The sequence below is a fragment of the Gobio gobio genome, assembly GCF_949357685.1.
Source record: "Gobio gobio genome assembly, chromosome: 24".
In the NCBI taxonomy this organism is placed as follows: domain Eukaryota; kingdom Metazoa; phylum Chordata; class Actinopteri; order Cypriniformes; family Gobionidae; genus Gobio; species Gobio gobio.
The window spans coordinates 4,078,143-4,094,483 of NC_137120.1; the positions used below are offsets into that span (position 1 = coordinate 4,078,143).

The following is a 16,341-nucleotide window of genomic DNA, read 5'->3' on the forward strand; positions in this document are numbered from 1 at the left end:
AATTTCAGTTAGCTAGTTTATGTAAGTAGCTATACGCCTTAATTTCAGTTAGCTAGTTTTTGTTAGTAGCTATACGCCTTAACTTCAGTTAGCTAGTTTATGTAAGTAGCTATACGCCTTAATTTCAGTTAGCTAAGTAGCTATACGCCTTAATTTCAGTTAGCTAGTTTTTGTAAGTAGCTATACACCTTAATTTCAGTTAGCTAATTTTTGTAAGTACCTATACGGCTTAATTTCAGTTAGCTAGTTTTTGTAAGTAGCTATACACCTTAATTTCAGTTAGCTAGTTTTTGTAAGTACCTATACGGCTTAATTTCAGTTAGCTAGTTTTTGTAAGTAGCTATACACCTTAATTTCAGTTAGCTAAGTAGCTATACGCCTTAATTTCAGTTAGCTAGTTTTTGTAAGTAGCCATACGCCTTAATTTCAGTTAGCTAGTTTTTGTAAGTAGCTATACGCCTTAACTTCAGTTAGCTAAGTAGCCATACGCCTTAATTTCAGTTAGCTAGTTTTTGTAAGTAGCTATACGCCTCAATTTCAGTTAGCTAGTTTATGTAAGTAGCTATACGCCTTAATTTCAGTTAGCTAGTTTTTGTTAGTAGCTATACGCCTTAATTTCAGTTAGTTAGTTTATGTAAGTAGCTATACGCCTTAATTTCAGTTAGCTAGTTTTTGTTAGTAGCTATGTACCTTCATTGCAGTTAGCTAGTTTTTGCTAGTAGCTTGTAGTGTCGCTAAATTGTTTTTAAAAGAGTAATTTAAATTGTTAGATTGTTAGTAGCCTGTAGTGTAGCCAACTACTTAAAAAAAGTAACTATAAACTACTTTAAATTGAGCTATACCTTCATGGCAGTTATCTAGTTTTTACTAGTAGCTAGCTTGACATCACATCTGAACATTTACACTACCCTTGCTAAATCCAAAATCGTGACAAGCAGTGGCATATTTGACAACATAAATGCTGTTTGCTATAAATAGATGTATACAACTAGATCTGCTAAAAGAAAGGTTAACCAAACTGTTCAAACTTACAGTATATTTGCAACAATTTACTGAAACACAATATGGACTGGGCTGCCAACTCTCAGAGCGAGTTAAGAAATTGTGCTCTTCTCACGCGCCACACGTCCAAAAACATTGTGGGAAAAAGAGGACACGGAAAAAACGCAGACAGAACAGGCTACTTTTGATATGAAACAAAGTCTCAGCTTTCAAATTGTGTACGTTTTATTACGAAATTCAAACAATACCGTTTTGGCGCTCGTGTGGGGACTGATCGCTGTTCACCCTTCAGTTGAAGCGGCGCGTGAACCGATCATCTCTCCCTCTTTAATAATACTATACAGCACCAAATAAACATGAATGAACACCAGAGTCTACGTTGAAAGAGTCAGTACAACTTAATGAAGTTCATACCTCGTGTAATCACTCAGTCAGCGCTTCAGCCGCGGATTCAACAGCTCACATTACATTTACCTCAGAAACGCCATTCAATAAACTGTAGTTAAAAAATATGCACTATATTACATATTCATTATATTTTTACTCTAATACCACTAAAAGTTATTCTAATGTTGTTTTTATTATAAAAACCCTTATATCCATATTGTCTATAAACATAAAATGAGTGAAATAAATCAACATATCAGCACATCTTTCATGGTGACTGGTGAAGCATGGAATAATTTTAATATACATTTCACGTTTTTGATCCAGATAATCAAGTTGTACATCAACCAGCGACTTATTTTTATATGAACGATACTGTCATATTTGTAAACGACCTGCTATTTTAGCCCCACATGAGGCGGAAATTAATAAAAGACTATTTGATGGCTTGATAAATTTGTTGAACTCTTCCAGACACTCCGAAAGGAGAAAGCCTTAAGGCCGACCTTAAAGATACAGTAAGTAATTGATAAAACTACACAATCTGGCTAACAGGACCAAATCTTTAATAAATATGTCGGTTCCAGACTGTATCCGGTTTAACCAGTCCTCCCCAGGCCTCTTATCTTCAGATTCAATCCAATATAAATAAAGTACTTTTATTATAATTATTATTAAACATCGTTATTGATAGCTGTGTAGAATGGCACTTGATGACCACTCGATCTTCCAGAACAGTTAGACAGACAGTACACACAAACAAAAATGAGTCTTTCAGTCTTTCAGACTGATGGGGTTTCGGTCCAGAGGCGCGAGTCCAACCGTCGGCCATTTTGGCTCAAATGCAAACAACCCTGCGGTCGAGTCAGGGTTCCTGAAAGGGCTCTGGAAGAAACCGCTGGGGGCGGGGTTATGTAAAACAAGTGGATGTGTGTGTGGCCACGCCCCCTGGCTGAGCCACGCCCCCTGAGTCCCTTGTAGAAGCGTCTTCACAGAATCTGCTCAGTACTGGATGCCGAGATGTCCAAGAGTCTCCAAGCGGCGTATGGGTTCAGCTCGTCCTGATCTCGACACAACGCCCAGACGTACATCATCCTCAGAACCTTCCCCTGAAACGCAAACGGTGGATTTCATGAACGCCGTCAGATTTATTCAGACACATGACAGATACTTCAGCGGCGGGAAATATTCTATCCATCTCTCCGTCTGTCTGTCTAGACGTTCTATCTGTCCGTCCGTCTGTGTATCCATCCATCCATCCATCCATCCATCCATCCATCCATCCATCCATCCATCCATCCATCCATCCATCCATCCATCCATCCATCCATCCATCCATCCATCCATCTATCTATCTATCTATCTATCTATCTATCTATCTATCTATCTATCTATCTATCTATCTATCTATAACCCCAAATCAGAAAAAGTTGGGACAGTATGGAAAACGCAAAAAAAAAAAAAAAAAAAAAGAAGTGATTTCTAAATTTACTTTGACTTGTATTTCATTGCAGACAATATGAACAAAAAATATTTCATGTTTTGTCTGGTCAACTTCATGTCATTTGTAAATATGCATCCTTTCCTGTCATTCAGACCTGCAACACATTTAAAAAAAAGTTGGGACAGGAGCAATTTAGGTCTAGTAATGAGGTAAAATGGTTAAATAATGATGTGATTTGAAACAGTTGATGTCAACAGGTGATTGTAATTATGATTTGGTACAAAAGCAGCATCCAAGAAAGGTCTAATCCTTTAGGAGCAAAGATGGGCAGAGGATCGCCAGTTTGCCAACAAATACGTGAGAAAATTATTGAAATTTTTAAAAACAATGTTCCTCTAAGAAAGATAGGAAGAGATTTGGATATTTCACATTCAACAGTGCATAACAATTACAAGATTCAAGGAATTTCAGTGCGTAAAGGACAAGGGCGCAAGCCTAAGCTGAACAACCGTGATCTCCGATCCCTCAGGCGGCACTGCATCAAGAATCGTCATTCATCTATAAGCGATATCACCACATGGGCTCAGGACTACTTTGGCAAACCTTTGTCAAGTACCACAATACGTAGTTACATCCACAAATGCCAGTTAAAACTGTACTGTGCCAAAAGGAAGCCCTATGTTAACAGTGTCCAGAAGCGCCGTCGACTTCTCTGGGCTCGGAGGAATCTGGGATGGACCATCACACAGTGGAAACGTGTACTGTGGTCAGATGAATCAGTATTTCAGGAATTTTTTGGGAGGAATGGACGCTGTGTACTCCGGACCAAAGAAGAAAAGGATCATCCAGACTGTTACCAGCAACAAGTGCAAAAGCCAGGGTCTGTCATGGTATGGGGTTGTGTCAGTGCCCTAGGCAAAGGTAACTTGCACTTCTGTGAAGGCACCATTAATGCTGAAAAGTACAGAGATTTTGGAGCATAATATGCTGCCTTCAAGAAGACATCTTTTCCAGGGACGTCCATGCATATTTCAACAAGACAATGCAAAACCACATTTTGCACACATTACAAAGTCCTGGCTGCGGAGGAAGAGGGTACGGGTACTTGACTGGCCTGCCTCAGTCCCGACCTGTCTCCAATAGAGAATGTGTGGCGCATTTTGAAGCGCAAAATGCGACAACGAAGACCCCGTACTGTTGCCCACCTTAAGACTTGTTTGCAGGAAGAATGGGACAAAATTACACCTGAAACACTTCATCACTTGGTGTCTTCAGTCCCTAAACGTCTTTTAAGTGTTGTGAAAAGGAATGGCAACATTACAAAGTGGTAAATGCTTTACTGTCCCAACTTTTTTTTAAATGTGTTGCAGGTCTGAATGACAGGAAAGGATGCATATTTACAAATGACATGAAGTTGATCAGACAAAACATGAATTATTTTTTGTTCATATTGTCTGCAATGAAATACAAGTCAAAGTAAATTTAGAAATCACTTTTTTTTTTGCGTTTTCCATACTGTCCCAACTTTTTTCTGATTTGGGGTTCTTTCTATCTATCTATCCTGTCTGTCTGTCTGTCTGTCTGTCTGTCTATCTATCTATCTATCTATCTATCTATCCGTCCATCTGTTCCTCAATCAATCCATCCATCCATCCATCCATCCATCCATCCATCCATCCATCCATCCATCCATCCATCCATCCATCTATCTATCTATCTATCTATCTATCTATCTATCTATCTATCTATCTATCTATCTATCTATCTATCTATCTATCTATCTATCTATCTATTTAACTAAAGTGAGGAAAATAAGTATTTGAACACCCTGCTATTTTGCAAGTTCTCCCACTTAGAAATCATGGAGGGGTCTGAAATTGTCATCATATGTGCATGTCCACTGTGAGAGACATAATCTAAAAAAAAAATCCAGAAATCACAATGTATGATTTTGTAACTATTTATTTGTATGATACAGCTGCAAATAAGTATTTGAACACCTGAGAAAATCTATGTTAATATTTGGTACAGTAGCCTTTGTTTGCCATTACAGAGGTCAAACGTTTCCTGTAGTTTTTCAGCAGGTTTGCACTGCAGGAGGGATTTTGGCCCACTCCTCCACACAGATCTTCTCTAGATCAGTCAGGTTTCTGGCCTGTCGCTGAGAAACACTGAGTTTGAGCTCCCTCCAAAGATTCTCTATTGGGTTTAGGTCTGGAGACTGGCTAGGCCACGCCAGAACCTTGATATGCTTCTTACAGAGACACTCATTGGTTATCCTGGCTGTGCTTCGGGTCATTGTCATGTTGGAAGACCCAGTCTCGACCCATCTTCAGTGCTCTAACTGAGGGAAGGAGGTTGTTCCCCAAAATCTCGCAATACATGGCCCCGGTCATCCTCTCCTTAATACAGTGCAGTCGCCCTGTCCCATGTGCAGAAAAACACCCCCACAGCATGATGCTGCCACCCCCATGCTTCACAGTAGGGATGGTGTTCTTGGGATGCTACTCATCATTCTTCTTCCTCCAAACACGTTTAGTGGAATTATGACCAAAAAGTTCGATTTTGGTCTGATCTGACCACATGACTTTCTCCCATGACTCCTCTGGATCATCCAAATGGTCATTGGCAAACTTAAGCTGGGCCTGGACATGTGCTGGTTTAAGCAGGGGAACCTTCCGTGCCATGCATGATTTCAAACCATGACGTCTTAGTGTATTACCAACAGTAACCTTGGAAATGGTGGTCCCAGCTCTTTTCAGGTCATTGACCAGATCCTCCCGTGTAGTTCTGGGCTGATTTCTCACCTTTCTTAGGATCATTGAGACCCCACGAGGTGAGATCTTGCATGGAGCCCCAGTACGAGGGAGATTGACAGTCTTGTTTAGCTTCTTCCATTTTCTAATGATTGCTCCAACAGTGGACCTTTTTTCACCAAGCTGCTTGGCAATTTCCCCGTAGCCCTTTCCAGCCTTGTGGAGGTGTACAATTTTGTCTCTAGTGTCTTTGGGCAGCTCTTTGGTCTTGGCCATGTTAGTAGTTGGATTCTTACAGATTGTATGGGGTGGACAGGTGTCTTTATGCAGCTAACGACCTCAAACAGGTGCATCTAATTTAGGATAATAAATGGAGTGGAGGTGGACATTTTAAAGGCAGACTAACAGGTCTTTGAGGGTCAGAATTCTAGCTGATAGACAGGTGTTCAAATACTTATTTGCAGCTGTATAATACAAATAAATATGTAAAAAATCATACATTGTGATTTCTGGATTTTTTTTTTTTAGATTATGTCTCTCACAGTGGACATGCACCTACGATGACAATTTCAGACCCCTCCATGATTTCTAAGTGGGAGAACTTGCAAAATAGAAGGGTGTTCAAATACTTATTTTCCTCACTGTATCTATCTATTTATCAATCCATCCATCCATCCATCCATCCATCCATCCATCCATCCATCCGTCTCTCTGTCTATCCATCTCTCTGTCTATCCGTCTCTCTGTCGCTGAACTACAATCTTCTAATGTAAAACACCCCTGGTGTGCCGTTACATTTGGCCCTTTAGTAGATTAATACCTGCACAGCCACAGCGGCTCCGGGCCCCGAGTGAGCTCATCGGAGCGATCGCCGGGGGTAACGACACTAATGGCTGAGAGCCGTTCGTCATGCGAGCGCTAACTCACCGGGTCTCCCTCCACCACTTCACCCTTCATGTTCCGGATGACCATCACCAGCTGAGCCTGGAAGGTGATGATGAGAACGGGCCCCTGCTCCATCATCTTCCCCATGGCCAGCTGCAGAGGAAACCACAGTTACTCAGAGATTCAGAGGCGGATTATTATTGGGCCTCTTCCCTTCTGTACTTACATCAATGTTATCGATGTCCAGGATCTGTGAGTGGAACTGGAGGCCCATGGCCTTGGCCTGCTGGATGGGGTGAGCCAGCTGACTGTAGGTCTGAAGCAGAAGCAGAGTCAGAGCAGAACCGCTGAGAGCTCAGCAGAGAACACACACACACGCACACGCACACGCACACGCACACGCACACGCACACGCACACGCACACGCACACGCACACGCACACGCACACGCACACGCACACGCACACGCACACGCACACACACACACACACACACACACACACACACACACACACTCACAGCCTCATAGCACCAGTCCTTCAGCACCTCCAGCTCGCCCTGGATCATGGCCTGCAAACAGAGGGTCAGAGTCAGTGTGCTCTCTGTGTCTGGGAGCGATGCATGCTGGGATGTCTGTGTCTGGGAGCGATGCATGCTGGGATGTCTGTGTCTGGGAGTGATGCATGCTGGGATGTCTGTGTCTGGGAGTGATGCATGCTGGGATGTGTGTCTCACCTCGAGGATGTTGGGGATGATGTCTCTCTCGCACTGCTTGAGGAACGAGTCCTTGTCGAAACTCGGGTCCACCTTCAGGATCTCAGTCAGAACCTCAGACATCTCCGTTTTAGAGAATAAACCGCCTGAGAAGAGAAGAGGAGACTCAGCCGTCTGTCTATTTTATCTATCTATCCATCCATCCATCCATCTATCTATCTATCCCACCATCTGTTCCTCAATCCATCCGTCCATCCATCCATCCATCCATCCATCCATCCATCAGTCTGACTTTATATCTTTCACAATTGAGACTTTTACTTTTCGTAGTTGCAAGTTATTTTGTAAAAGCAACTTTTTCTCTCAACATTGTAACCATTTCTCCTCCTCAGTAAAGCATAAGCACAGTGTGTCTTTACCGATGATGTCGGTCATTTTGTCTGTGACGGCGCGGGACGCTCTGATGAAGGCGTTGTCACTCTCATCATACTTCATCTTCATCTCAAAGAACCCTGGGAGGAGAAAAGCACATGAAGTGACTCGGCTCAATAACACAGCACATGCATCTCACATCATGTTCTGGGACACACGCAGCCTTTCCCTCTTTCCCTCTTATCACTGCGCTAAACGAGGCTCTAACTGCTGCAGTGAACTCTTCAACTACCGCCCAACATCCAGATCTCAGCGCCACCTGCTGGACAGACGCCGCACTGCAGCTCCACTCACTGTTGAAGACAGCATTGTTGTCCTTGAACTCCTTCCACTGCTGATACCATTTAGAGTCCTTGTGAAGCACAACGCCCATCGCCTCCCTTCAGGAGAAAGAAAAACACTACGTTAAGATGCTATTCATGAGTAAATGCGTCAAAGTCATTCAGAGTTCATATATACATATACACCAAACAGGCATAACACTATGACCACCTTCCTAACATTGTGTTGGTCCCGTTTTTGCTACCAAAACAGCCCTGACCCGTCGAGGCATGGACTCCACTAGACCCCGGAAAGGCTGGACATGGTCTCAACAATGCTTAGCTAGGTGGTGTGTGTCAGAGTAACATCCACATGGATGGAGGACCCAAGATTTCCCAGTGATTTTTCCATTTAATGCACAACGACATAAACGTCATATTAGACCTACTCGTTGGCCTCGAAGACTTTGGCTTCAGCGCCTCCAGCCTTGGATGAGAAGTCGCTCCTCTTCCTCAGTCGGCTGGGCGGCCGGTATGGGCCGCTCTCTCCGAGCTCACCGATCTCTTTCTTCACACTCTCCACGCCCTGAACACAAAGATCATGCAGGCGTAAGGGCTGAAACTATCACAACATGTACGCGAGAAAACTCGTCGCTTATGGTATTTCGGCCCAAGCCTCAGCATGGCAGTAGGGACCTGTGAGATCGCCCGAAACGCTCCGGTCTTTCCCAGTTTTTCCCCGCCCTTAGACACCGTCTCTGCCGACTGCTTGGCCGTTTTGGCAGCCTCCTCCATGCCTTCCTTGATCTTCTTCCCGATGTCAGAGCGACCCACCTCTTCCAAACCCTGAGGAGAAATACATCCAGTTTAAATATCAACTACAATATAACACACACACTTCACTGCAGTTTAAATGAGTGTTTTCCACACAAAATCAGAACAAAATCCAAAAGACGCTTCTGAAATGTAATCCGTCGCAGAACATGGCAATAGTGCAGCGTAAACACTCTGCAGAAACATGACGTTCAGCACTTATGCAAACGAGAACACTCTGGATGAATAAATAAATGCTAATGTCCTCAGAAAGTGCATGTCAACACCGCAGCGATTCCCACGCACCTCCTTCACCGTCTCTGATATCGTCCCCAGAGTTTTCTTCAAGACGTCAGAGGTTTTGGCCGTTTCAGACTCGATGGTTTTCTGGAAGACACCGACAAAAACACAATTCAGCACAATTTCACAGGACACATGATGCTTATAACTACGCTAATGTTAGTAGTAGGGCTGCCAATGTTAACACAAGCGATTCATTCAAAATAATTTTACGCAATATATGACTGAAGCACGCGAAATTGCGTCATTAAAGAGCACCTATTATGTAAAATGCACTTTTACAAGTGTTTGAACATAAACACAACCACACTATAATGGTAAAAATCCACCCACTCCTCTTTTTTTAACCCTATAAATCAAAACCAGCGTCTCAGAACAAGCCGTTTGCAGACTCTGGTAGTGTGACGTCACATTGCTTAGGCCCCGCCCACTGCTGACTGACCCCGCCCTAGAGTAGAGCTGTACACAGTCCGCCATGTTTATCTCCTCATCAGAGCATTCTTAGTTTAATACTCACGGGACGCTCCGTCTGACACACAGCTTTCTGTGCGTGTGCTTCAGGTGTGTGTGTGTGCGCTCAGAAAGCCATATATCAGAAGTTTACACTATATCAGATCATAAACTTTTATGATGATGAAGAAGTGAACGTCACGTGATCGCGATAGAGATGATCATCAAAACCAAACAGATGTTGTAGTTTTTGGGAGAGTATCGGAGGCTCCACCCTCTTCTGGAAAAGGGGGTGGAGCAGCAGCTCATTTGCATTTAAAGACACATGCACAAAAACAGCATGTCTTTACTTCCACTCAAAAATGGGCATTTACAACATGGTCTGAGGGGTAGTTTGAGCTGAAACTTCACAGACACACTCTGAGGATGCCTGAGACTTATATTACATATTTTCAGTAGGCCTATCGCGATTGGTCGACGCCTTTAATTAGTCGACTGGGGGTACGATATGAAATTGTATTAGTACCGGTACTTTAAAAATGACAGCACTCTAATAAGAGCAGTATTTCTTAATGTAAGTAGATGTGTGACAGCAGGAGTGAGGACGTGTGTGTGTGACAGCAGGAGTGAGGACGTGTGTGTGTGACAGCAGGAGTGAGGACGTGTGTGTGTGACAGCAGGAGTGAGGACGTGTGTGTGTGACAGCAGGAGTGAGGACGTGTGTGTGTGACAGCAGGAGTGAGGACGTGTGTGTGACAGCAGGAGTGAGGACGTGTGTGTGTGACAGCAGGAGTGAGGACGTGTGTGTGTGACAGCAGGAGTGAGGATGTGTGTGTGTGACAGCAGGAGTGAGGACGTGTGTGTGACAGCAGGAGTGAGGACGTGTGTGTGTGACAGCAGGAGTGAGGACGTGTGTGTGTGACAGCAGGAGTGAGGACGTGTGTGTGTGACAGCAGGAGTGAGGACGTGTGTGTGTGACAGCAGGAGTGAGGACGTGTGTGTGACAGCAGGAGTGAGGACGTGTGTGTGTGACAGCAGGAGTGAGGACGTGTGTGTGTGACAGCAGGAGTGAGGACGTGTGTGTGTGACAGCAGGAGTGAGGACGTGTGTGTGACAGCAGGAGTGAGGACGTGTGTGTGTGACAGCAGGAGTGAGGACGTGTGTGTGTGACAGCAGGAGTGAGGACGTGTGTGTGACAGCAGGAGTGAGGACGTGTGTGTGTGACAGCAGGAGTGAGGACGTGTGTGTGTGACAGCAGGAGTGAGGACGTGTGTGTGTGACAGCAGGAGTGAGGACGTGTGTGTGACAGCAGGAGTGAGGACGTGTGTGTGTGACAGCAGGAGTGAGGACGTGTGTGTGTGACAGCAGGAGTGAGGACGTGTGTGTGTGACAGCAGGAGTGAGGACGTGTGTGTGTGACAGCAGGAGTGAGGACGTGTGTGTGTGACAGCAGGAGTGAGGACGTGTGTGTGTGACAGCAGGAGTGAGGACGTGTGTGTGTGACAGCAGGAGTGAGGACGTGTGTGTGTGACAGCAGGAGTGAGGACGTGTGTGTGTGACAGCAGGAGTGAGGACGTGTGTGTGTGACAGCAGGAGTGAGGACGTGTGTGTGACAGCAGGAGTGAGGACGTGTGTGTGTGACAGCAGGAGTGAGGACGTGTGTGTGTGACAGCAGGAGTGAGGACGTGTGTGAGGACGTGTGTGTGTGACAGCAGGAGTGAGGACGTGTGTGTGTGACAGCAGGAGTGAGGACGTGTGTGTGACAGCAGGAGTGAGGACGTGTGTGTGTGACAGCAGGAGTGAGTTCACTAAACAATGGAAGCAGAACAGTCAAATATATACGCGCAGCTCAGGAAAAAGAACGCAATGGTAAAACATCTGTAAAAATGCACGTCCTGACGAGTATTCGGGTAAACGCAGTCGGATATGTCTTTAGTGCAAAGGTGGAAAGTAACGAATTACATTTACTCGCGTTACTGTAATTGAGTAGTTTTTCTGTGTACTTCTACTTTTTTAAGTAGTTTTAAAAATCTGTAATTTTACTTTTACTTAAGTATGTTTTGTTTTAAGTATTGTACTTCGCTACATTTTAAACCACATCCGTTACTGAGTAAAATAAATAAATAATACGAAAGTGGGGAAAAAGCGATCCGGAAAAGACTGCATTGAATTGAAGGGCGGGAGAACGCGCAAAAATCACAAAAAGATGGAGATCCAGCTGAAAGCGAAACGCCGTCGTGAACCAGTTAGTATGGGAATAGGCTACTTGGATATAGAAAAAAAATAACGTGGTGTTGTCCTGGAGCCTGGAGGCAATCAAAGTTACAAAAAATGTTGATGCAAATGAGGAAATGCATAGAACATGTCCGGGAACATCCCTCTGTGTAGATAAAGGTATGTTTTTGACTTAATGCAGAGTGATTTCTGTGATTCAGAGGGAATCCCGGAATCCAGTCACGACAATTCATTTACAGTATAACGCAGATATCACGAAAAACAAGCAAACTGATGGATAAATTAATACATCGACGGTAGAGCTGTACAATAAATCAAATCGCGACATGGTCTGTGAATATTAAAGCAAAACACTGCTATAAATAAATGATCTGCTTGTTCTGTCTCTGTGATGAGCAGCGCCGTTTCGTCGACTACATACTCAAGTACGCGATGCTCGTGGTGTTTTAACGTCTCACAAACCATATTTGGACATGAGCACATGAACATTTAAAAAAAAAAACAGAAGCAGCTCTTCACTAAAACCCATTAAAATAAACGTTTTTGAAAATCTCTGTTTTGCAGCACTTTGCCAAAAAAATTAAAGGATAAAAGTTTGTTACATTTTATTTAATTCCCACCGTTTTGGTCATATATTTGTATAAAAATCATAAAAAGAAAAAATTCATAGGATTCTTAAACATTTTAATAAGTTAATGATAAAAATAAGTTGTTATTCTAATTCATAACCATTTATTGAATTTGGTTGATTTTAATAAACAAAACAAATGGTCTCAAGTTTCTTATAATAAAGCATTTGTAAAAAACAAACAAAAAAAACAACAGTTTTCATTCATTTAATGGCAATTTAACTGGTGATAATACAGTTTATTTATTAAATAATTGTTTAATACCGTGATGCTGTGAAACTCCGATGTTTTCATATATCGTGAAAATCTCATTCTACCACAACCCTACACAGGAGATGTTAAAAAAGTAACTCAGTAACTTTTACTCTGAGTACATTTTAAATGAACTACTTTTTACTTTTACTTGAGTACATTTTTAGACAAGTACTTTTACTTGTACTTAAGTAAAATTGAATTGAAGTAATAGTACTTTTACTTGAGTAGAATATTTTGTTACTCTTTCCACCTCTGCTTTAGTGAACGTATACAGAGTTGAGTGAGAAATCGGGTGTTACAATGAATTTGGTCCGTGCAGCTCTTAAAGGGCCGGAGCTCATATTCTGTGTGAAGCAGGGCAGGAACATGCCGGCCAAGTGAGTTTTTAGGGGTTTTTTTAACCCTAAAACAAATGATAAAACAATGAATAGTAAGTTCTGTCATATTATTCAATTACCTTTACTGTTTTTAGCCATGGTATGGATTCAGTATCGGTATTGAGGTATTTTAGTCTGGTATTTGTATCAAAGTCATAATGTTGGTATCGTGACAACACTATTCTATATAAAAAGTATTTGCTGATATTCTCTTTTTTTGTTATGTTGGTTTACAAATTTGTACCTTTTTACATTTGTACTCTTTTAGTTTTACATTTTGTCATAAAACTAAAAAAAACATAAAACTTTACATTTATACTTTTTGTATAGTACACTACTGAAGGCCAACGTTGCAAGTTAAATTAAAAGTTTTTAAGTAAAATGATTGAAAATTATTGTGATACATTAGTCGATATAAAAATAGTCGTTAATGGCAGCCCTAATTTTCATTCCACTGAGTCGATGCATTTAAACAATGACTGTTCCCTCTCCATTGGACACAGACAAAGTAAACAATCAAATTACACTTTGGTTTCAGTCATTTTAGGTAGATATCATCACACTGATGTTAGTTCAAGTGTTGGTTTTAGTTAGTTATTTGATGCTATAAAAACAGGGGTGTGACGTCATGATTGACAGCTTCTCTGAGCGACATACCCAATTTATTTATTTTTTATCCAGGAGTGACAAAACAAATATATTTTCTAACTGAACCACCTGTGGAAAACTGCAACTTAGCTATCATCACTTTAAGGTAATCTTATCAGAGCAAATAGATTATTAATGTTATTAACATTATAAATGTTATCCAAAAGGACACGATATCTCTAAAGGGCACTGGTGACCAAAAAGGCCAAAATATCATCCTTTTAAGAGGCGCTTACTGGCATTTACACATGTTTTGGGCTCCTTCAGGGGCTTCTTTACCATACAATATTATGTCATGTGACATACCAAAATGCATTATGGTCCAAAATGGTCATTGATGTCTGTTATCCAGGAATGACATAAGTTTTTTTTGTCGTCATAAAAATTTTAATTAGCCTAGTATCATCACTATATTTGTAGATTTCATTGAAAACATCAATACAATTATACCAAAGTAGATTTTAAATACTTTTATTCATATTTTTATTCATATTTTTGTATTCAGGTTCGAACGCGGAACGACATTTTGGGACTTTTGAGCTCATATAGTTGAATTATTTATGAATACTCACGAGTAATTCAGAGGGGGGAAGTCGAGTCATATTTTTGACACGCCACATCATTGACCCATAAATGGTGTATGCTTTATATACAATAAATATAAAATATCACGATAAATATGCGATTAATCGCGATTAAAAATGTTAGTTTTGCCAGCCCTAGAGAATATGCAACACTCATACGCACATATTTCCTCCTGGCTTGCTTGAGGGCTTCAGAAATAATTTTTTTTAAATTAAACTGGCAAAAAAAATCTAATTTTAGGACTTTAACATACAATATTATGTCATGTGACATACCAAAATGCATTATGGTCCAAAATGGTTATTGATGTCTGTTATCCGGAATGACATAAGTTTTTTTTGTCGTCATAAAAATTTTAATTAGCCTAGTATCATCACTATATTTGTAGATTTCATTGAAAACATCAATACAATTATACCAAAGTAGATTTTAAATACTTTTAATCATATTTTTAGTCATATTTTTGTATTCAGATTTGAACGCGTAATGACATTTTGGGACATTTGAGCTCATATAGTTGAATTATTTATGAATACTCATGAATAATTGAGAGGGGGAAGTCGAGTCATGTAAAATGTTCATATTTTTGACACGCCACATCAGTGACCCATAAATGGTGTATGTTTTATATCACGATAAGTATGCGATTAATCGCGATTAGAAATGTTAGTTTTGCCAGCCCTAGTGAATATGCAACACTCATACGCACGTATTTCCTCCTGGCTTGCTTGAGGGCTTCAGAAATAAAAAATAAAATAAAACTGGCAAAAAAAAATCTAATTTTAGGACTTTAACATACAATATGTCATGTGACATACCAAAATGCATTATGGTCCAAAATGGTCATTGATGTCTGTTATCCAGGAATGAAATAAGTTTTTTTTTGTCATAAAAATTTTAATTAGCCTAGTATCATCACTATATTTGTAGGTATCATTGAAAACATCAATACAATTACGCCCAAGTAGATTTTAAATACTTTTATTCATATTTTTTGTATTCAGGTTTGAACCCGGAATGACATTTTGGGACTTTTGAGCTCATATAGTTGAATTATTTATGAATACTCATGACTAATTGAGTCATGTAATGTAGAGGTTTTAAAAATGTTCATATTTTTGACACTCCACGTCATTGACCCATAAATGTTGTATGCTTAAAATTACGATAAGTATGCGATTAATCGCAATTAAAATGTTAGTTTTGCCAGCCCTAGTGAATATGCAACACTCATACGCACGTATTTCCTCCTGGCTTGCTTGAGGGCTTCAGATTCTTCTAGTTTCATGGCCTCCTCACGAAACTTCTTGATGTTGTCCTTCATCTCCTGGTTCTTGCTCAGCTCCTGCTTGAGATTGTCCAGAAACTCTCCCAGGAAGCCCTTGCGCCCGCCGCCGGAGGACATAAACCTCGCCTGTACATCACACACAAGTGTAAAACACGGTAAAATCCCAAAATCTCCCCCCAAAACCCCACACTCACCTGTGCCGTACTGTCCGCCGGGCCACATATCCGGTACGCATGAGCTCTGGTGTAAAACGCTGCACAATGACGAGTGTAGAAGAGCGCAGAACTTCTCCTGACACACAACTGAGCACAAAAACATGCACAACTATACAATCATTTCATAATTATGAAGGGAATACACCAGATAAACATGCTCAGGTGTGTTTCCTGATACTGATGTCACTTACAAACACGATATTATACACACATAACTCATATTTCATCAAACTCAGATGGCACTCCAAAAGGACACCATAGTATTTTCATGGTACATGTCTAAAAAACATGGTAAAACATGATATTTTATGGTTAAGAGGTGTAAACACGCCTCATGTGATTTACATACACTATTTTATTGTGATTTACACATACATAATGCAATTTAAAAGAGCTTTATTAGTTGTGTTATGATATTTAATGCTCCATCCAGGCCAGAATCATGTTTCATCAGCATGACTAGTGAATCTATTCACATTTCTGCAGTAAACACACACTAGTTGTAGTGAATCAAACGCTCGCTCGTGCTGCTTTAATCGCAAACATTACGCTAGTCGTGACGAAACTCGTCGCGCTGTTGATGAGCGCTTAAAAAACGGTTTAAATGAGAAACTCACCTGGTAACACTGACACAAGGAGGCCGCCATCTTGGAAGCGCTGCGAGTGA

General features: G+C 41.3%; 1 protein-coding gene across 1 annotated transcript; it reads right to left on the bottom strand.

Annotated features, from left to right (window-relative positions):
* Positions 1–1,205: 1,205 nt before the first annotated feature.
* Positions 1,206–16,338, bottom strand: LOC307120424 (mitochondrial import inner membrane translocase subunit TIM44-like). Its single transcript, XM_079807453.1, has 13 exons — positions 16,292–16,338; positions 15,654–15,761; positions 15,412–15,585; positions 9,000–9,080; positions 8,577–8,726; positions 8,330–8,466; positions 7,915–8,000; positions 7,608–7,700; positions 7,210–7,334; positions 6,994–7,044; positions 6,701–6,790; positions 6,517–6,627; positions 1,206–2,498 (listed from the first exon to the last, which is right to left on the bottom strand). The coding sequence occupies exons 1-13, from the start codon at positions 16,319–16,321 to the stop codon at positions 2,379–2,381; spliced, it is 1,356 nt and encodes a 451-aa protein (XP_079663579.1). The 5' UTR covers positions 16,322–16,338; the 3' UTR covers positions 1,206–2,378.
* Positions 16,339–16,341: the final 3 nt, after the last annotated feature.

Bases quoted from the DNA above. Each gene is read 5' to 3' on its own strand.
- LOC307120424 (XM_079807453.1), bottom strand. From the start codon at position 16,321: ATGGCGGCCTCCTTGTGTCAGTGTTACCAG. The intron at 7,045-7,209 runs GTGAGACACACA...CTCTGTTTGCAG, and splicing joins TCATCCCCAACATCCTCGAG to GCCATGATCCAGGGCGAGCT. The intron at 6,791-6,993 runs GTGAGTGTGTGT...CTTCTGCTTCAG, and splicing joins AGGACTGGTGCTATGAGGCT to ACCTACAGTCAGCTGGCTCA.